This window comes from Octopus sinensis, linkage group LG4, assembly GCF_006345805.1.
Source record: "Octopus sinensis linkage group LG4, ASM634580v1, whole genome shotgun sequence".
Lineage (NCBI taxonomy): Eukaryota > Metazoa > Mollusca > Cephalopoda > Octopoda > Octopodidae > Octopus > Octopus sinensis.
Genome location: NC_043000.1, coordinates 134,767,316 through 134,790,809, shown reverse-complemented (window position 1 = coordinate 134,790,809; position 23,494 = coordinate 134,767,316). Strand labels below are relative to the sequence as shown.

Below are 23,494 nucleotides of genomic sequence, written 5' to 3'. Positions count from 1 at the left end.
CAGGCAACGGAAGCCAGATCTTACATCCTTGAGACAAAGGACTGACCAATGACATTATGGAACACTACTACATCATCATCTTAAAAACACTATCTCTTTCACTCAGCCCCAGACGGACATAAAAAAGCACATACAGAAATCACTGTAGCAAAATAACCTCATTAACTCCAAGCATTATGCTGAGATGCACAATACAAATATTAAGTGGACAAACAGTAACCATTATGATGTGACCGAGTCCACCCTGCCTGTCATCACCAGAATCTACAGTGAACAGAGTATTATATTATATTCAGACTGTATTATTGCATGAATCCCTTATGATTTACCACTGCCATATGGCCATCAGCTATGTGATGGTATATCTAGAAAGGCAGTGAGCTGGCAGAAATGTTAGCATGCCGGGCGAAATACTTAGCAGTATCTTGTCTGCCGTTACATTCTGAGTTCAAATTCTGCCAAGGTTGACTTTCCCTTTCATCCTTTCGGAGTCAATAAATTAAGTACCAGTTACACACTGGGGTCGATGTAATTGGCTTAATCCATTTGTCTGTCCTTGTTTGTCCCTTCTGTGTTTAGCCCCTTGTGGGTAGTAAAGAAATGGGTATATCTAGAACAGGCCTACCCAACTCGAATTACATTGTGGGTCACTTCAATCACAGAAAGTTTTTTGAGGGCCGCTTATATACTAACAGAATTGAAAGCAGTTTGCTTTCTCATGCTATTATTACAATAATGAATGAATGACTGTTGATTCAACATGAAATATTATCGTTGCAAAAACAGTAGTACTTTTCTTTTTTATTTTTCATTACAATTTTTAATTTTTGATAAAATTTTTAAAATAAACCCATTTCAAGAAAGTATCAAGTGGGCCACAAGATGAAAGTCTGTGGGCCACATGCAGCCCACAGGCCTCAGGTTGGCCAGCCCTGATCTAGAATAATAGTTGTTCAACTGACTATATCCATGAGATAGGAGTGTTTGATTAGAGCTGACCAAGAACTACACAACAAAAGAAATAAAGTCCTCTTCAAACCTTGCAGATCCAGACCTATCCCATTATAGCAATTTTCAAAAACAACCATATACTCTTTTAGTAAATTTACAATCTTGCCCGATGTTCATAGCAGTGCTATTTCTCTCAAAAGCTAACACCAAATTATTACACTACTAAGAGATTGCTAATATTAACATGTCCTTTCTCTCTTAAGTGTTCCAACAACACAAATCTTGATTTTAATATGAACCACAACTTCAATCTTATCCTCACTCATCATTTAAGAGAGCTCAGTACAACTTCCTTGGAACCAGATCCACTACAGACCTATCCTACTATCCCTTTAAGAAATTCGACCTATCCTACTATCTCTTAAGAAATTTGACGACACAATGTCGTTATGATTAACATCAAAGACATTTGATTGCGTCAAGTACAAAAATTTCTCTAATGATCTATGTCCGTCTCTTGTTTCAGAAGCTTTCAGTCAGATCACACCATTACAATTATGCCTTGATGATGTTCTCCTAGACTCATTCCATCAACTGTCATGCCTGATGGCTCAGTTATATCATCCATTTTTTCCCTCTTGTACATTAAAGCCCTTTTTGCCATCAACCTCATTCACCCGCCCCATATGCCATCACTCTACATACCTCCTTAATCTTTCATACACAGATATCATCCATGTACCCGACACCCTGCATCAAGCCTACACTACCTTTGTATTCTCCAAAGGAGACATGAGTATCATGTTCCATTCAACAGCGTAAAGTCACAATTGCAGCACATTAAGAAAACAATATTGTACATCACTCCCTCTAGTTTTACACAACACAATCGAAACTCTTCAAATTGTTACAAATGCTACACCTCACAATTATTAATGACCCTATCTGGCAGTCTTACATTTATAACAGCAAAAATTCTGTCTCAAAGACTACTGTTTCTTTTCAGAATTAGAAAATACTTGAGCTCCATATAGCTGCTGACTCTCTATAGAGCTTAAGTGAGATTCATATCTGAAAAGGTGCTGGCATACACATTTGATTACCATCATCATCATCCTCATTTTTACATCAATTTAAGACCATATCTAAAGGAAAGTCATCCAACTGATAAGCCAAAAGTGACCAAAACTATTCCAGCCTCTAGTCCACAGATACGCTGTCCCCTCACTGCCTCTTCTACCTCTATTACAATATCCTCTGCTCCCTAGAGCTTACTAGTTGCATACCACTTCCATCCAAGCCCACCTACCTCTCATTGCCTATTCTATCCGTCTCCCAGGTTACACACAAACCACTATCCTTCTTTTCCAAAATATCCGTGTCAACCCTCTGAAATTCCCTTCCTGCTCACATTTCGCCTGCAGATGCCAACATGTAAATGCTGAAGCTAAGCATCAACCACTGCCAGACCCCTGCCAAAGTTAGGCACAGTTCCTTTCCCCTGACTCCAACCACAAAAAAAAAAATTTTAATAATATTTATATCGACATTATTAAAGGCATTTGATAGGGTTTATCATAACGGCTTATGGAGAAACCAGTGGTAAATTTGATCAACGACTTCTATAACACTTTGAAGGCAGAACTACATTGAACAGCATACTAACAGAACTCTTTGTGAAGACATCAAATGTTAGAACTGCATCTTTACCTCCTTTTTATCCCAATTAATTAGAAATGTATAAAGTTACAAGGCGGTGATAAAGAATACGCACACCACCTGTTTTCGGCGTAACTCTAACCCTAAAACTAACCCTAAACCCCTAACCGCCGAGTGTGTGTATTCTTTACCTTCGCCAAGTTACATAACTACCAAATATGGAAACTCCTATTCGGCATCGCCAAAAATTCATGCACAATTGACTAAATTTATAAAGCTTATAAACACATATGGATACTATCGCAGGTGTTACGTTCCAAAACCTCCCATAGAAATAATTAAAATCTAAAAAATATAAATACCTATCGACCGCAGAAACCCGAATATACTGAGGAGTCCGCGATATAAATTTACATATATTAGCCAGAAAAATCCGCGATGTACTGAGTGTGCGATAGGTGAACCGCGACGTACTGAGTGCTCGATAGGTAAACCGCGATATGGAGAGGGATTACTATATTGGAAAGTTGGGCGTCAAATGGGAATAAGAATTTTTTAAAAAACCCTCCAACTACAAATATATTTTACTTCATGCTAACTACTAAAAGTCCCAACAGTCTACATACAGCCCACTTTTGTTCGCCAATACCATAAGATTGTCATGGTTCCCCATTCATTTATATGAAAAATCCCGTTTAGCTTTTAAGTGAAAAACAATTACACCAATATCGTGGAGGTTTTTTTAAAGAATTCGTCCGCAATCTCGATTCTCTACTTCATTTAGTTTGTACAACTAACACCCTTTAAAATATACACACACGCACACTGGTTATATGATAAAATGCATTGTATCTCAAGGACGAATTTAAGTATTGGAAAAATATCACATACATATATTGGATTACGTTAATAAAACTTAAACAAGAAAGCGACAAAACATTTCAAAATATTAAAAGTGATGCTTTAAACTTGCCTGCTTATATAACAGCCAAAAAAATGTATGTATTTTGTATAAAGATTACATTGGGTTATTTATATATTTTTTTCTTTCGTTTTTATCATTCTTAGAAAAAGGATATATGGAATTAAAGTGAAAATTATTGGAGCCAGTGAATCATAAATAGAGAAAAAGGATTTATTTCATGTACCGATTATTTGCGGCAATATCTAACACTTCGGGGTTGAAAATCGAGATAAATCAATTACTTAAATTACTTGTTATTTTCTGGAATTAAAAAAAAATAGACCGTTTTTCATTTAAACGAAAACTACTGTTTTATTTCTCTTCGTTTTTACATAAAGCTTATGTAAGCGACATAAGCTCGTGGTTAAAGTACTGCTTCCAAATTACAACCATTTCAAATTCAACAGTACATTTTCTATTATAAATACGAGGTTATTGTTTTTGAGTCCAAAGTCTGTCTCGGTCGAGTAAGCTTGAGAGCCAAAAGTATTCAAGCGATGACCATCCCGTCCTTTTAATTCAATGATGTGAATTGAGAGAAATTTAGCGAATAATTCTAGCAGTTCGAGCCACCACCACGTAGGAGGCTGATAAAAAAATGAGGATCATTGTTTTTTTTAGTTTTTTTTTTTTGTCTTTGTTTAGTTCCAGACGAAGGCTGACGGACAAAAGCATTTCAACCGTGACCATCTGTACTTTTAGTGGTATATATGTCCACTTAGATCATTTCTTTTTCTTTTCTTTTTTTTTTTTAAAGACAGTAAGATATGGTTTGAGGGAGATTTGACTGTTGTATCTAACAGATCGAAGTCCACTTAGAGACTGGCTCACTGGTAAATATGAAATATTGCATTTTTAAAAAGACACAACTTCGTTGACACTAAGGCAAAAAAAAAAATATTACGAAACACTGCCCCACCCCCTCAACTCGTCTCAAAACAGCATTCGGAAGGTTGTTTACATTTAGGCAAACTAGCTTTCACGAGTTGAACGAGTAAGTTCTAACATATATATTGAGTACATAATGATATATAATGATATTTGAACTACTTCAAATGTATAAATTCTAAAAGAAAAAGAAAGAAATAAAATAAGGAGAAATAATAGGACCTATAAGTTAATGAAGGAAAGTCACAGAAGTGAATTGAACGAAAAGCTGTTTATAAATTAAAAGAAAAACACTGTAAGAAAATATTTTTTTTTTTTTTCAGATATTGAAAGTAGTGAAACCGTACTAACCTGCTTTAAAGAGCGAAAGAACTGTGACCGTACATGTAGATTGCGCGAAATGCTGTAACGCACTGACGCGACCAATAAGTGACGGATGCACGCAATCATACTTTCCACGCAGTTGGCAACCGAATCAGTCTCCTTAGTATGAAGAACTACACACACCTGCTAACACTGTTTAATTACTTCTTGCTGCGTGTGGTTTCTCTTAATTTTTGCCGATTTGCCCGTCTTAAAAGATGAGGAAATTCAGAAATTAGAAACACTTATTCGAAATGGATTTATACATCCCACAGCAAAACTGAATGTCAAGGAAAAAAATTTTGGCATTTAACACATGATTCCGATGTGCTTAATAAACAGGAGGAGCGCAATCAATTAAACTTTGAATTTATTTAATCTGTTTGTTATCTATGGCTATTGATATATTTTAAAGAAAGACATAAACTGTCGTTATGAGAGATTAACCGTTATCCACGGACCGGAAAATAAGATTCATTCTGACGTCGCGAATTAGGTTGAACAGGAAAACTTCTGGTATTTTTAGGAAAACTGTTAAAATTATTGCAGCGTAAGCCATTTAAGAAACACACAATAGACGTTCGATTCACTTCAACATTTAAGTTTAATATGTGAAAAAATATTTTCGTCGCTAAAATCCGCGACCTGTTCACTGTTAAAATTATTATATCTCAAATTATTAATAATTTCATTATTCACAATTTTATGTTCTGACAAAAGAAGTTGAAATACAGTCAACATATTAATAAATACACAAAGAAACGATGTGATTTTTCTTTTAATGAAATTAAGATATCAAATTTCGCAAGTAGAAATTAGGGTCCATCAAAATTAGCTTTAACTTAGTGTTTTTCCCCAATAGTGCTCAACAAATAATATAAATTATGTAACAAATAATATAAATATGTATAAATTATGTATTATTTGGGGCTGTATCATATGTTTATAGAGTGAAAGAAAGGAATAAAATTCTGTTACATAATGCACGATCTTGCCTGGCAGCAAGTCTTCCACTAGAAACTCCTTACTTTCGAGGGGTTTTTTCTTTTATCTTGAGGCAGGGCAAAAAACAAAAACAGAATACCTCTGTAACTAGCAGTCATTGAGAGTAGAACAGAAAACTGTCCTGAGTAGACTAATGTTTTCAAAACAGACACTTTTGTATCCAACTGGATGAAACTGTTATATGAGGAAAAATTATTTCAATGTGCTCAAAATTGAGGTCGTTGCCAGTGCATTCGAGCGAGGTCGTTGCCAGTGCATTCGAGCGAGGTCGTTGCCAGTGCATTCGAGCGAGGTCGTTGCCAACGCATTCGAGCGTGGTCGTTGCCAGTGCCGCTGGACTGATTCCTATGCAGGTGGCACGTAAAAAAACACCATTCCGGGCATGGCCGTTGCCAGTACCGCCAGACTGGCCCTCGTGCCGGTGGCACGTAAAAGCACCCACTACACTCTCGGAGTGGTTGGTGTTAGGACGGGCAACCAGCTGTAGAAACTCTGCCAGATCAGATTGGAGCCTGGTGCAGACTTTTGGTTCGCCAGTCCTCAGTCACAGAAATAATAGGACCTAGCATGCTAGCATGGAAAGCGGACGTTAAATGATGATGATGATGATGTGTATGCACACACACATATGCATACATGTGCATGTAAGTGTGTATAATTGCTTCCCAACCACATGGTTCCAATTTCAGCCCCACTGCACGAAACCCAGAAACAAAAAGAACCCCATTGTAGTTGGGCCTCATGCAGGCAATGAGGAATGACCAAGACCTTTGGCATTATGCCATGCTTGAGAAGAAGACCCATCAAGCCAAGCAAAATCAAAGTCATGGCAGATACTGGTGTCATGCAAATGGCACCCGTACCAGTGGCACATAAAAGCACCCATTACACCCACAAAGTAGTCGGCATTAGTAAGAGCATCCAACCATAGAAAACCATGCCAAATCAGACTGGAGTCTGGCGCAGCCTTCCAGCTTGCCAGTGCTGGTCAAAGCCATCCAACCCATGCCAGCATGGACAACAGATGTTAAATAATGATTTATGTGTGTGTGCCTGTGTTTATCTTCTCACCATCACTTGACAACCGATGCTGGTGTGTTTATATCTCCATAACTTAGCAATTTGGCAAAAGATATCAATAGAATAAGCACTAGGTTTACAAAGTCCTGGAAATGATTTCTTTGACTAAAAACCTTTCAAGGTGGTGCGCCAACTTGACCACAGTCAAATGACTGAAACAAATAAAAGAATAAAATATATTATATATATACTTTTCAGATCTTTGAAAAGATCCTACTTTTCTACTCTAGGCACAAGGCCCGAAATTTCGTGGTAGGGGACCAGTCGATTAGATCGACACGAGTACACAACTGGTACTTAATTTATTGACACCGAAAGGATGAAAGGCAAAGTCATCTTGTGTGTGTGTGTATGTATATATATATATGTGTGTGTATGTGTGTGTTTGTGTGTATACACACACATACATCCACAAACATATATATATATATACATGTATATATATATATATCACCGTGACCGACCAGGCTATCAGATGTTGCTACACATCGCTGGTCACAATGCACTTCGCATTGTTTTAGCCTTCAAATGATGCCACCCCGCTGACTAAGCAAGCAGGCCAACAGAAAAAAGAGTGAGAGAAAGTTGCGGTGAAAGAGTACAGCAGGGATCACCACCACTCCCTGCTGGAGCCTCGTGGAGCTTTAGGTGTTTTCGCTCAATAAACACTCACAGCGCCCAGTCTGGGAATCGAAACCGCGATCCTACGACCACAAGTCCGCTGCCCTAACCACTGGCCATTGCACCTCCACATAATACTCTTTTACTTGTTTCAGTCATTTGACTTTAGTCGAGCAAATCACCCCCAGGACTTTGTATGCCTAGTACTTATTCTATCGGTCTCTTTTGCCGAACCGCTAAGTTACGGGCATGTAAACACACCAGCATTGGTTGTCAAGCACAAACACATAAACATATACACACACACACATACATATATATATATATATAAGAATTTAAGACAGGATGCCCCTGGGAGCTCCTATATGCTGATGACCTTGCTCTAATTGCTGAGTCACTATCAGAACTGGAGGAGAAGTTTCAGGTGTGGAAACAAGGATTAGAATCGAAGGGCCTTAGAATCAACCTAGCCAAAACCAAAGTCCTAATAAGTAGGAAGGTGAACCAACCACAAACGACTTCAGGTAGATGGCCCTGCTCGATCTGTAAAAAAGGTGTAGGTAGAAACTCTATAAGGTGCACCAAGTGTAAGCTATGGACACATAAGAGGTGCAGCAATGTCAAAGGAAGGCTAACTAAGAAAATAGTTTTTGTCTGTGGCAGATGCTCAAGAGAAATAAACACTGGAAATGTGCAGAGACCAACTTCTACCACGTTCCAGGGAGACAAACTAGAAGTAGTTGATAGCTTCCGCTACCTAGGAGACCAAGTCAGTAGCGGGGGTGGGTGTGCTGAAAGTGTAACTGCTAGAGTAAGAATAGCCTGGGCAAAGTTTAGAGAGCTCTTACCCCTGCTGGTGACAAAAGGCCTCTCGCTAAGAGTAAAAGGCAGACTATATGATGCGTGTGTACGTACAGCCATGCTACATGGTAGTGAAACATGGGCCGTGACAGCTGAGGATATGCGTAAGCTTGCAAGAAATGAAGCCAGTATGCTCCGATGGATGTGTAATGTCAGTGTTCATAATCGTCAGAGTGTAAGTACTTTGAGAGAAAAGTTGAACCTAAGAAGTGTCAGTTGTGGTGTGCAAGAGAGACGGCTGCGCTGGTATGGTCATGTGACGAGAATGGCTGAAGATAGTTGTGTGCAAAAGTGCTACACCCTAGCAGTTGAGGGAACCTGTGGAAGAGGTAGACCCAGGAAAACCTGGGACGAGGTGGTGAAGCACGACCTTCGAACTTTAGGTCTCACCAAGGAAATGACTGAAGACCGAGTCCTATGGAAGTGTGCTGTGCATGAGAGGACCCGGCAGGACTAGTCAGGCCATATCCCGTGGCCCCTACCTGGGACGTAGTCGATCCACCTGTGCATACCTTCCTTCTTGTGACACTTGTGAAGACCTGCTGAGGCAAGTGAAAATCAATCAAAATAGATGAACATCAATGGAATTTGTATCTTTGTGGTACCAGTGCCTGTGGCACACAAGAAAACCATCCGAACGTGGCCGTAGCCAGTACCGCGTCGACTCGCCTCCGTGATGTGGGAACATGGTGGCACATAAAAACACTATCCAAAGACCCGGCAAGACTAGTCAGGTCATAACCCGTGGGCCCTACCTGGGACGTAGTCAGTCCACCTGTACATACCTTCCTTCTTGCGACACTTGTGAAGACCTGTTGAGGCAAGTGAAAATCAAAACAAATCAAAATAGATGAACATCAATGGAATTTGTATCTTTGTGGTACCAGTGCCGGTGGCACACAAGAGAAAACCATCCGAAAGTGGCCGTAGCCAGTACCGCATCGACTGGCCTCCGTGCTGTGGGCACATGACAAACACCATCCGATCGTGGCCGTTCGCCAGCCTCATCTAGCACCTGTGTCGGTGGCACATAAAAACACCATCCGAAGACCGGCAAGACTAGTCAGGCCATAACCCATGGCCCCTACCTGGGACGTAGTCAGTCCACCTGTGCATACCTTCCTTCTTGTGACACTTGTGAAGACCTGTTGAGGCAAGTGAAAATCAAAATCAAAATCAAAACAAATCAAAATAGATGAACATCAATGGAATCTGTATCTTTGTGGTACCAGTGCCGGTGGCACACACTTTGTGGTACCAGTACCGGTGGCACACAAGAGAACCATCCGAACGTGGCCGTAGCCAGTTCCGCATCGACCGGCCTCCGTGCTGTGGGCACGTAACAAACACCATCCGATCATGGCCGTTCGCCAGCCTCATCTGATTTTGATTTTCACTTGCCTCAACAGGCCTTCACAAGTATCACAAGGAGGAAGGTATGCACAGGTGGACTGACTACGTCCCAGGTAGGGGCCATGGTTTATGGCCTGACTAGTCTTGCCGGGTCTTCGGAAGGTGTTTTTATGTGCCACCGACACAGGTGCTAGATGAGGCTGGCGAACGGCCACAACCGGATGGTGTTTGTTATGTGCCCACAGCACGATGGCCAGTGATGCGGTACTGACTATGGCCATGTTCGGATGGATTCTTGTGTGCCACCGGCACTGGTACCACAAGCGGTACTGACTACTTTTTATGTGCCACCGACACAGGTGCTAGATGAGGCTGGCGAACGGCCACGACCAGATGGTGTTTGTTATGTGCCCACAGCACGATGGCCAGTGATGCGGTACTGACTACGGCCACGTTCGGATGGATTCTTGTGTGCCACCGGCACTGGTACCACAAGCAGTACTGACTACGGCCACGTTCGGATGGATTCTTGTGTGCCACCGGCACTGGTACCACAAGCGGTACTGACTACGGCCACGTTCGGATGGATTCTTGTGTGCCACCGGCACTGGTACCACAAGGATACAAATTCCATTGATGTTCATCTATTTTGATTTGTTTTGATTTGATTTGATTTTCACTTGCCTCAGCAGGTCTTCACAAGTGTTTTTATGTGCCACCGACACAGGTGCTAGATGAGGCTGGCGAACGGCCACGATCGGATGGTGTTTGTCATGTGCCCACAGCACGGAGGCCAGTCGATGCGGTACTGGCTACGGCCACTTTCGGATGGTTTTCTCTTGTGTGCCACCGGCACTGGTACCACAAAGATACAAATTCCATTGATGTTCATCTATTTTGATTTGTTTTGATTTTCACTTGCCTCAACAGGTCTTCACAAGTGTCGCAAGAAGGAAGGTATGTACAGGTGGACTGACTACGTCCCAGGTAGGGCCCACGGGTTATGACCTGACTAGTCTTGCCGGGTCTTTGGATGGTGTTTTTATGTGCCACCATGTTCCCACATCACGGAGGCGAGTCGACGCGGTACTGGCTACGGCCACGTTCGGATGGTTTTCTTGTGTGCCACAGGCACTGGTACCACAAAGATACAAATTCCATTGATGTTCATCTATTTTGATTGATTTTCACTTGCCTCAGCAGGTCTTCACAAGTGTCACAAGAAGGAAGGTATGCACAGGTGGATCGACTACGTCCCAGGTAGGGGCCACGGGATATGGCCTGACTAGTCCTGCCGGGTCCTCTCATGCACAGCACACTTCCATAGGACTCGGTCTTCAGTCATTTCCTTGGTGAGACCTAAAGTTCGAAGGTCGTGCTTCACCACCTCGTCCCAGGTTTTCCTGGGTCTACCTCTTCCACAGGTTCCCTCAACTGCTAGGGTGTAGCACTTTTGCACACAACTATCTTCAGCCATTCTCGTCACATGACCATACCAGCGCAGCCGTCTCTCTTGCACACCACAACTGACACTTCTTAGGTTCAACTTTTCTCTCAAAGTACTTACACTCTGACGATTATGAACACTGACATTACACATCCATCGGAGCATACTGGCTTCATTTCTTGCAAGCTTACGCATATCCTCAGCTGTCACGGCCCATGTTTCACTACCATGTAGCATGGCTGTACGTACACACGCATCATATAGTCTGCCTTTTACTCTTAGCGAGAGGCCTTTTGTCACCAGCAGGGGTAAGAGCTCTCTAAACTTTGCCCAGGCTATTCTTACTCTAGCAGTTACACTTTCAGCACACCCACCCCCGCTACTGACTTGGTCTCCTAGGTAGCGGAAGCTATCAACTACTTCTAGTTTGTCTCCCTGGAACGTGGTAGAAGTTGATGAAGAAAATGCTGACAAAATAATTTAAGTAAGGGAGAGTGTATTTAATTAGGTGAAAGTTCTTTTTACCAGTTGCGCATTTGTTATGCTTATCAAAAGATATTTTGAGTGAGATAGAGTTCCTTTCTGATATATATATTCGAATGGCAAGTAAAAGGCACCATTCAAGTGTGATCGTTACCAGTGTCACCTTACTGGCACTTTTGCCCCGTGCTAGTGGGGTGCTAAGAGTGCCATCCGAGCGTGATTGTTGCCAGAGCAGCTAACTGGCTTCCATACTGATGGTACGTAAAAGGCACCATTTGAGCGTGATCGTTACCAGCCTAATTGGCATGTGTGCCGGTGGCACATGAAAAGACATTCGAGTGAGGTCATTGCCAGTACTGCCTGACTGGCCTCCGTGCCAGTGGCACGTAAAAGCACCCACTACACTCTCGGAGTGGTTGGCATTAGGAAGGGCATCCAGGTGTAGAAAGATTGGAGCCTGGTGCAGCCATCTGGTTCGCCAGTCCTCAGTCAAATCATCCAACCTATGCTAGCATGGAAATCGGACGTTAAATGATGATGATGATGATGATATATAAATATATATATAAATATGCATGTGTATATCTGTGTGTGAGTGTGTGCTTATATATATATATAGAGAGAGAGAGAGAGAGAGACATGGTGCGATGGGTAAATTGTCATTTTGTTTTTAATTTCGTGCATGCGAATTGCTTGTTTTTGATTTTGTCGACTACACAGTATAGTAGGGTCAGTTGGGCACCATCTGTGAGGAAAACACCACTATGACACAATTCACTCTGCCAGAAATTTGAAAACAACATGCTGTACTAATTGGCCTTTGTACCAGAAGCTCCAATACAAACATTTCAGAGTGTTTGGGTGTCAATCTGAGGACAGTGCAAAGGTTTTGGAAAGATTTGGATGAGTCTAATGATGATCACAAAGGTACAGCACTCAGAAAACTCACTCTGATTGGTCTGTTAAGAAAAGAACTTTTTAATTTGTTGGTGAGATCCAGGCTATGACTGACAACGATCCCTTTAAGTCAATCAGGTCTACCTCCAGGGACATGGGAGTGTCTGAGTTTCTTATCAGGCAAGTAGTACGTGAAGACATTCAGTATTCCTCTTACAAGATGGAAAAGAGCCAATTTTTATCCCAAGCTATCAAAGACAAGAGGAAAAGCCATGCTATGAAGCTTTTGAACAAACTCAAGCATCCCCTCCCACCGAACATGCTTTGGTTTTTTCAGACAAGAACACACAGAACAACAATTGGCTTGCCATATCCCCAAAACATGTACTGAGAGTGATAAAAATCAACCATCTAGTCAATATCATGGTGCTTGGAGTGATCACTAGTGATGGCAACGTTATGCCTCCATTCATCTTCCCACATGGCCTCAGACTCAACACATAGGCCTACATCAAGTGCCTGGAGGAGGTAGTGCTGCCTTGGGTCTGCACCATGTCACACAAGCAGGAGAGCCCAGTCATGGCTGTCAGACAATTTCTGCGACCACATCACTCCTAAAATTTTGGCCACCTAACTCCCCAGACTGCAATCTCCTTGGTTATTATGTGTTGGGTGTTAGTTGAGCGAGAGACCAATAAAACTCCTTGTAACACCAAAGATGAACTGCAGGCAAGGATTATGGCATCATTCACCAACTTAAACAAGGAGATTGTCCAGAAGATTCCGAAGTCATCTGGAGGGTGTGGTTGAAGCCAATGCTGATTTTATTAAGTGAATTTACTCTTTAGTATTTTAATATAATTTTGGTAAATATATCTGTTAAAATGAGATGTCAGTGTTATTTTAATTTTGCGTAATTTAGATGACAATTTATTCACCGCACCCTGTGTATATATATATATATATATATATATATTATATATATATATATATATATATATATATATATAATATATATATATAATATATATATATACATATATATATTATATACACATATATATATATTATATACATAGATGTATGTATGTATATAATATATATACTTATACATACACCTACATACATACATATATGCATACATCTATGTATATAATATATATATGTGTATGTATTCATGCATGTATGTTTGTATGTATGTTTGTATGTATGTAAACTTCAAAAACAAGAAATATTATTTTAAGCCCTATTTCAGGTGCTTGTGTCACTATAATCCTCTTCAAAATCTGTCATTGGTTTAATCTCTAATGACATCAGCTTGAAGCTAAATCTAATCCTACTGCTTCTCGACTAATCTTTACTAAATCTAAAGGTTTCAGGGTTTGTTTGTTTGGTTTTTTTTTTTTCAAGTGTTTTCTATTTACTATTGCAAGGTTAACTCTTGAAAACTGCTTCTTTGATATACATAGACAGAAAAAATAGAACACTCAAAGACACACGCCCAAATACACACACACACACACACACACACACACACACACACACACATATGCATACAGTTTTACAAACTTATACAAGGGAGTGCTGAAAGTTCCTGGCTTTGGGTAAAGGAAAATACAGGAGGATCAGTTATGATTTTATTCTACATATTCCTCTCTCAGATTCACACACTTATTGCAGCAGTCTTTCAGCTTTTCGAAGTTCTGTAAAAGAACTCAGAGGTTAGGCCTCCGCTCAGGTCTTTCATGATACCCTTAAAGCCAGGAACTTTTAGGAGGACCCTCATATACATACGTATATACAGACATATATGTAAAAATACCAGTATACACACATATGCACATACATATATGCAAACATACGCACACACATACATACACAAGCAAACACACATTCACATGTGGCCACATACCTATTCATAAACATTTAAAAATAAGTTCCTTCTCGAGTCATATATCAGTAGTTTTCAACCAGGGTTCCGCAGAACCTTAGGGTTCCACCAGTACAGTCCAGGGGTTCCGCAAGAAGTTACAAAACTGCTAAAATCGGCAGTAGTTTTTAATTCTCCTGTGCAGATATACTCTTTTTTTTACTCTTTTTACTTGTTTCAGTCATTTGACTGCGGCCATGCTGGAGCACCGCCTTTAGTCGAGCAAATCGACCCCGGGACTTATTCTTTGTAAGCCCAGTACTTATTCTATCGGTCTCTTTTGCCGAACCGCTAAGTGACGGGGATGTAAACACACCAGCATCGGTTGTCAAGCAATGCTAGGGGAACAACACAAACATATTCACACACACTTATATATATATACATATATACGACAGGCTTCTTTCAGTTTCCGTCTACCAAATCCACTCACAAGGCTTTGGTCGGCCCGGGGCTATAGCAGAAGACACTTGCCCAAGATGCCACGCAGTGGGATTGAACCCGGAACCATGTGGTTGGTTAGCAAGCTACTTACCACACAACCACTCCTGCGCCTATGTGTGCATAAGACTATTAAATTATTGCACAGGGGTTCCTCGAGCCAGTGGAATGTTTCCTTGGGGTTCCGCTCCAGCAAAAAGTTTGAAAAGCACTGTCATATATATTCATAGAGTCACTTTCACAAGAGGTTTACTACTAATTTGGTCACCTGAATAAAAAAAGCTATCAATTACATTTTCATATTTACTGAACTACAAAAGAAACGTTACACTGAAAAAGATTATTTGTTTCACACACAATATTGAAACTCCGATGTCTGGCAGCTGACTTGGCAGACACCCATAAAATTATTAACCATCTTACTAGCAATAACTCTGAGCACCTTTTCAAACTCCACCTGTCTAAAACACCCGTGGACATGTTTACAAAGTCAGAAAACAGCACAGCTCCCATGACTTTCGGAAACATTTTTTCACGCTAAGAGTTGCTGAAGCATGGAACAAACTGCCGGCATCAGTTGTTAGTTGTCGGAGCACTGCATCATTCAAAACTTCCATGCTTCCTGAGATTCGCCAACGCTACACCTGATTTTCTCCCCTCCATACACACGCAAGCATGTATCTGACTCATACACTGTTCACTTCCCAGACATTTGTATATTACTGCATATACTTTATACGCACTTTTGACAAGTTGTGGTGCACCTGAGCACTGTATACAATAATTTCATTATTATTATTATATATATAATATATTATTATTATATATATAATATAATGATGAATATTATATATAATAAGCGCAGAAGTGGCTGTGTGGTAAGTAGCTTGATTACCAACCACATGGTTCCGGGTTCAGTCCCACTGCGTGGAACCTTGGGCAAGTGTCTTCTACTATAGCCTCGGGCCGACCAAAGCCTTGTGAGTGGATTTGGTAGACGGAAACTGAAAAGAAGCCCGTCGTATATATGTATATATATATCTATGCATGTGTGTGTCTGTGTTTGTCCCCCCTCGCATTGGCAAAAGAGACCGATAGAATAAGTACTGGGCTTACAAAAGAATAAGTCCTGGGGTCGATTTGCTCGATTAAAGGCGGCGCTCCAGCATGGCCGCAGTCAAATGTCTGAAACAAGTAAAAGAGTATTGAGATTATATGGATTTTATCACATTTCTAGGAAGATGTCACTGAACCACAAATTACTATTATATCTATATAATTCATTTCGTTATAAATGTATCTCTTTATGCATGTGTTACGTGCCAGCTTAGTTTTCTTTTGTTTTAACTTTTTGGATTTCTTCTTTTGTGCAATTACTTTACACACAGAAGTTTTGCAGTGCAAGGGAAATAACCTATACTTAGCCTACTCATACGTTGTTATCTCCCTGCCTTTGAATCTACAAGCGCACGCGCATCTATTTTCTCGCCACTAAACCTTTTGCTATTTTCTCTCCTTGTTTATTTCTGTGTTCCTTTCTATCGAAGATCGTAGACTTGAAGCGTAAAAGACTCTCATTTCCCGAGCGTTAAAATAATACATCTGTTTGTTGTTTACACACCTATTTTCTTCTTTTGTTTTTTTTATTTTGTAAATTCTCACTATAATCTTTTCTACTCTAGGCACAAGGCCCGAAATTTTTGGGGAGAAGGCCAGTCGATTAGATCGACCTAGTACGCAACTGGTACTTAAATTATCGACCCCGAAAGGATGAAAAGCAAAGTCGACCTCGGCAGCATTTGAATTCAGAACGTAAAGACAGACGAAATACCTATTTCTTTACTACCCACAAGGGGCTAAACACAGAGAGGACAAACAAGGACGGAGAAACGGATTAAGTCGATTTATATCGACCCCAGTGCGTAACTGGTACTTATTTAATCGACCCCGAAAGGATGAAAGGCAAAGTCGACCTTGGCAGAATTTGAACTCAGAACGTAGCGGCAGACGAAATACCGCTAAGTTTTTCGCCCGGTGTGCTAGCGTTTCTTATTTCTTTATTGCCTACAAGGGGCTAAACATAGCGAGGACAAACAAGGACAGACAAAGAGATTAAGTCGATTGCATCGACTCCAATGCGTAACTGGTACTTATTTAATCGACCCCGAAAGGATGAAAGGCAAAGTTGACCTCGGCGGAATTTGAACTCAGAACGTAGCGGCATACGAAATACCGCCCGGCGTGCTAACGTTTCTGCCAGCTCGCCGCCTTTTCTATATATGATTTATGAATACGATATTAAAAATATTTTTAAAAAACGTCAGTACGTCAGTTGCTATAATTGGCAAAAAACGAGTCAAATTGCTATAATATACAAAAATATAAGTTAATGTTCTCAAAACAAAGGCAACAAGAAACAGAAAATCTTTTATGTTTTTCTGTTTCAGTCATTACACTGCGACCATGTTGGAGCACTGCCTTGAAGAACTGTAGTCGACTGAATCAACTTTGTTATTTTTCTTAAGCCTGATACTTATTCTATTGGCATATTTTGCCAAACCACTAAGTTACTGGGACATAAACACACTAACACCGGTTGTCAAGTGGTGGTGGTGGTGGTGGTTATATATATATTGAGCCTCCATAAATCCTAAATTTTATTTTAGAATTTATGGGGGCAACTGTCTTTGAAGACTCATATTATCCTTCAATGCTCAAAATAAGGGGTAGATAGACAGCCAACAACTGATGAAGGGTCGTTTCTGTGTATAGTTGTCCTGTTTGCACCGTTGTTGACATCCTATACCCATATATACATGTATACATATATATATATGCATATATAATATATATTATTATATATATGAAAAAAAAACATTCGCGCTAGGTCGTTGCCAGTGCCACTGGACTGACTCCTGTGCAGGTGGCACATAAAAAACACCATTTTCGAGCATGGCTGTTGCTAGTACCGCCAGACTTGCCCTCATACCAGTGGCACGTTAAAGCACCCACTACACTCTCGGAGTGGTTGGAATTAGGAAGGGCATCCAGCTGTAGAAACTCTGCCAGATCAGATTGGAGCCTGGCACAGCCATCTGTCAAATTGTCCAACCCATGCTAGTATGGAAAGCGGATGTTAAACGATGATGATGATGATGATGATATATATATCATCATCATTTAGCGTCTGCTTTCCATGCTAGCATGGGTTGGATGGGTCAACTGGGGTCTGTGAAGCTGGAAGGCTTCATCAGGCCCAGTCAGATCTGGCAGTGTTTCTACGGCTGGATGCCCTTCCTAATGCCAACCACTCCGCGAGTGTAGTGGGTGTTTTTTACGTGCCACCTGCACAGGTGCCAGACAGAGCTGGCGAACGGCCAGGAACGGATGGTGCTTTTACGTGTCACCGGCACGGGGCCAGGCGATGCTGGCAGCAGCCACGAACGGATGGTGCTTTTACGTGCCACCGACACGGGGCCAGACAGAGCTGGCAAACGGCCACGAACGGACGGTGCTTTTACGTGTCACTGGCACGGGGGCCAGCCAAGGCTGGCAACATACGCGAACGGATGGTGCTTTTTCGTGCCACCGACACGGGGGCCAGGCAGAGCTGGCAAACGGCCACGAACGGACGGTGCTTTTACGTGTTACCGGCACGAATGGACTTCTTTCAGTTTCCATCTACTAAATCCACTCACAAGTCTTTGGTCAGCCCAAGGCTATATTAGAAGGCCTTTGCCCAAGGTGTCATGCAGTGGGATTGAACCTGGAACCATGTGGTTGGGATGCAAACTTCTTACCACACAGACATTCCTGTTCAACTCATTTCCATTCATTTTTTGAAAGACTATAATTTCCTACGTGTACGTATTATAGTAAATCTGGCTCAGGAAGAAAATAATTCTGTGTCTTAAGCATGTAATATTTAGCTTAACGATTAATCTGCTCATAATTCTACAGTTGTAAAGTCTGGAAAATAATACAAAACACCAGGAGAGAAGATAAATGCTGGGCATAATCTCCTCTATGATTAACAGTTGGAGATCACTTTTGTAAGAAATAAATAAGGAATGGTTACTTGCAGACTTTCTCAATTAATGGTGTTTTACATTCAAAAAGGCGCATGTAAAATATCGAAACAAATAATCAAATAATTTTAATAAGACTTGCTTTGAGAAAATCAAACATAATTCTGGCCATTGTTTTCAATAAAAAGATTAAGAGTTTTATCATATTCCTCGAGATAATGAGGTTCAAGCCAGATTTGGATTTAATTACTCAGCCAGGAACCAACAGGGAAGTCTTCAACTATTTAGAGTGCACGGCATATTCTACATATTCTACTAGGCATAATTGTCATTATGTTGAGATGAAAATATAATGACTTTTTTTAAATTCGTCATTTTACAAAAAAAAAATTAATAATAGTAATAATAATAATGAAATTATTGTATACAGTTCTCAGGTGCACCACAACTTATCAAAAGTGCGTATAAAGCATATGCAGTAATGTACAAATGTCTGGAAAGTGAACAGTGTATGAGTCAGATACATGCTTGCATGTGTATGGAGGAGAGAAAATCAGGTGTAGTGTTGGCAAATCTCAGGAAGCATGGAAGTTTTGAAAGATGCAGTGCTCTGACAACTAACAACTGATGCCGGTAGTTTGTTCCATACTTCAGCAACTCTTAGCGTGAAAAAATGTTTCTGAAAGTCATGGGAGCTGTGCTGTTTTCTGACTTTGTAAACATGTCCACGGGTGTTAGACAGGTGGAGTTTTAAAAGGTGCTCAGGTTATTGCTTGTAAGATGGTTAATAATTTTAATGGTGTCTGCCAAGTCAGCTGCCAGACGTCGGAGTTTCAATGTATCCATGCCCAGGGAAGTAAGGCGTTCAGAATATGGCAAATGCCTGATGGAGGGTATTCTCTTGGTTGCACGTCGCAGAACGGCTTCCAGATGATTAATATCCTGAATTACATTTCAAACATTGAATATATCAAAAACTAGAATATGATATTCTTCTGAAGTCCATCTTTCAAAAGAATTCCAGTATGACTATCGTTTATTTGTTTATTTATCTATTTATGTTTTGTAAGGGAGTGAGGTATAATTAGTTTAGTGCTTCTCATCCCTTGGACTTTGTTTCCTCATAACTTTTTTCTCAATGATGCATAAGAATCAGCAAACTATTTCTGGGATCTCTTTTTTTTGATACCTTTGATACATGTTGCAAGATTCCTGATGTGAAACTATGTGTTGAAACCGATATTGTTGTATCTCATGATACTCTCTCTCTTTACTCTTTTACTTGTTTCAGTCATTTGACTGTGGCCATGCTGGAGCACTGCCTTTCAGTCGAGCAAATCGACCCCAGGACTTATTCTTTGTAAGCCTAGTACTTATTCTATCGGTCTTTTTCACCGAACTGTTAAGTTACAGGACATAAACACACCAGCATCGGTTGTCAAGCGATGTTGGGGGGGGACAAACACAGACACACATACATATACACACACACATATATACATATACATATATACGACGGGCTTCTTTCAGTTTCCATCTACCAAATCCAGTCACAAGGCTTTGGTAGCCTATGGCTATAGTAGAAGACACTTGCCCAAGGTGCCACGCAGTGGGACTGAACCCAGAACCATGTGGTTGGTAAGCAAGCTACTTACCACACAGCCACTCCTATGCCTATGATGGTAATTTTTTTTTTTTTGCCAAATAAACACATGCACTATGTATTCATTCTTCACTCATTTATTACTGTTCTTATTTTAACTCATGTCCATGAGTTTTTTTTTTTTTGGTTGTGGGGGGGGATAATTTTCAGTAAAGTGAGGTAACCATATCAGAATAGTTAGTAATAAGCCAAGAATGTAAGCTACTTTATCTAGTGATTATTTTAGTTATATTTTCAGCCAACAACAACAATCATCATCATTTAACATCCACTTTCCATGCTGACATGGGGTGGATGGTTTAACAGGAGCTGGCCAGCTGAAGAATTGCATCAGGTTCTGATTGTTTGTTTTGGTATGGTTTCTGTGACTGGGTGCCCTTCATGATGCCAACCACTATACAGAGTGCACTGGGTGCTTGCTACGTAGCACCACCACTAACATTATTATGTGGCACCAATGCTATTTCATAGCACCAGCAGGGGGTGCTTTTTGTGTGGCACTTGCATGTAATGAACAGCAGTAATCAACATGAGTAAACAAGGGAGTTTCTATGTGAATGATAGACCTCTTAGAAATAACAAGTAGATGTCTCTTGAATCACACACTGCCATTTTAAAAAACGAAGGCTACAGTGGATAATATAACCTGATCAGGAAGAATGCTTCATTCACAGCTGATCTGGAGCAAAACATCAGCTTTTCACCAGTGTTCTAAGCCCCTTTTTTTCTTTTGCTTTTGGCATGAATTAGATGGTTTTTCTGATGGAAGGTTTCACGACCAGATACCCTACTTACCTATTTGTTTGCTACCAACAAGGGGCTAAACACAGAGAGGACAAACAAACGGACTAAGTCGATTACATCGACCCCAGTGTGTAATTGGTCCTTAATTTATCGACCCCAAAAGGATAAAAGGCAAAGTCAAGCTCGGCGGAATTTGAACTCAGAACGCAACAGCAGATGAAATACTGCTAAGCATTTCGCCCGGCATGCTAACGTTTCTGCCAGCTCGCCCTTCTTACCGCTAACCCCTTTTAGCCACTTCTTATAACATCCAGGTTCACAGCGTGCCTATTATTATTCGCCAATTTAAAGAATGCCACAGTATTGAAATATGCAGACGACATCAAGCTGTACCTTGAAATCAAGAGGACTGATCCTGATGTCTACAACTCTTTCCTGCAATCAGACCTAGACATAATGCAGCAATGGATCACAGACTGGCAACTGAAACTGGCTGTGGACAAGTGTACCACCATGCATTTTGGGAGAAAAAACCCTGCGTCCACATACTCCCTCCACAACACTGATATCAAGAAATCCTCTTGCGAGCGTGACCTAGGCATCACTGTCAGCAGTGATTTGCGTTGGACAAAGCATATCTCTAAAATTGTCAAGAAGGCCGAGGGTGTCTTGGCATCACTCAGCAAGACTTTTGTTAGCCGCTCTCCAGCCATCTATTTAAAACTGTATACAGCTATGGTACGACCACACTTGGAATTCGCATCATCAGTTTGGAATCCCTATCTTGCTCAGAACATTGACCTCCTGGAATCTGTCCAGAGACGTGCAACCAAACGCATACCCTCCATCAGACACCTACCATATTCTGAGCGCCTTGTTCCCTGGGCATGGATTCACTGAAGCTCCGGCGTCTAGCGACGGACTTGGTAAACACCCACAAGGTTATCAACCACCTCACCAACAACAACACTGAACACCTTTTTGATCTCCATGTGTCTAACACACGTGGACATGCCTACAAAGTCAGAAAACAGCACAGCTCCCATGACTTTCGGAAACATTTTTTCACGCTCAGGGTTGCTGAAGCGTGGAATAAACTGCCTGCATCGGTTGTTGACTGCCATGACACTGCATCCTTTAAGGCCCTCATGCTTCCCGAAATCCGTCTAAACTACACCTGATTATATATACACTTTAGATGAGTTGTAGTGCACCTGAGCACTGTACACAATTATTATTAAGATGCACCAAGTGTAAGCTATGGACACATAAGAGGTGCAGCAATGTCAAAGGAAGGCTAACTAGGAAAATAGTTTTTGTCTGTGGCAAATGCTCAGGAGCAATAAACACTGGAAATATGCAGAGACCAACTTCTGCCACGTTCCAGGGAGACAAACTAGAAGTAGTTGATAGCTTCCGCTACCTAGGAGACCAAGTCAGTAGCGGGGGTGGGTGTGCTGAAAGTGTAACTGCTAGAGTAAGAATAGCCTGGGCAAAGTTTAGAGAGCTCTTACCCCTGCTGGTGACAAAAGGCCTCTCGCTCAGAGTAAAAGGCAGACTGTATGATGCATGTGTACGTACAGCCATGCTACATGGTAGTGAAACATGGGCCGTGACTGCTGAGGATATGCGTAAGCTCGCAAGAAATGAAGCCAGTATGCTCCGATGGATGTGTAATGTCAGTGTTCATAATCGTCAGAGTGTAAGTTCCTTGAGAGAAAAGTTGAACCTAAGAAGCGTCAGTTGTGGCGTGCAAGAGAGACGGCTGCGCTGGTATGGTCATGTGACAAGAAAGGCTGAAGATAGTTGTGTGCAAAAGTGCTACACCCTAGCAGTGGAGGGAACCTGTGGAAGAGGTAGACCCAGGAAAACCTGGGACGAGGTGGTGAAGCACGACCTTCGAACTTTAGGTCTCACTAAGGAAATGTCTAGAGACCGAGACCTATGGAAGTATGCTGTGCATGAGAAGACCCGGCAAGACTAGTCAGGCCATAACCCGTGGCCCCGACCGGGGACGTAGTCAGTCCTGTGCATACCTTCCTTCTTGTGACACTTATGAAGACCTGTTGAGGCAAGTGAAAATCAAATCAAATCAAAACAAATCAAAATAGATGAA

At 41.1% G+C, this 23,494-nt stretch overlaps 1 protein-coding gene across 2 annotated transcripts in view; it reads right to left on the bottom strand.

Annotated features, from left to right (window-relative positions):
- The window catches only part of LOC115210400 (regulator of microtubule dynamics protein 1), a 54,941-nt gene extending 49,653 nt beyond the window's left edge, over positions 1-5,288 (bottom strand). The window contains exon 1 of one of the 2 annotated variants that reach the window (XM_036502535.1): positions 4,814-5,288. In XM_036502535.1, coding sequence (XP_036358428.1) covers positions 4,814-4,912 — 99 coding nt within the window. In that variant the 5' untranslated portion in view covers positions 4,913-5,288. The remainder of the gene's footprint in view (positions 1-4,813) is intronic. The other variant, XM_029778996.2, reaches the window with a different exon arrangement.
- Between the last annotated feature and the right edge of the window lie 18,206 nt (positions 5,289-23,494).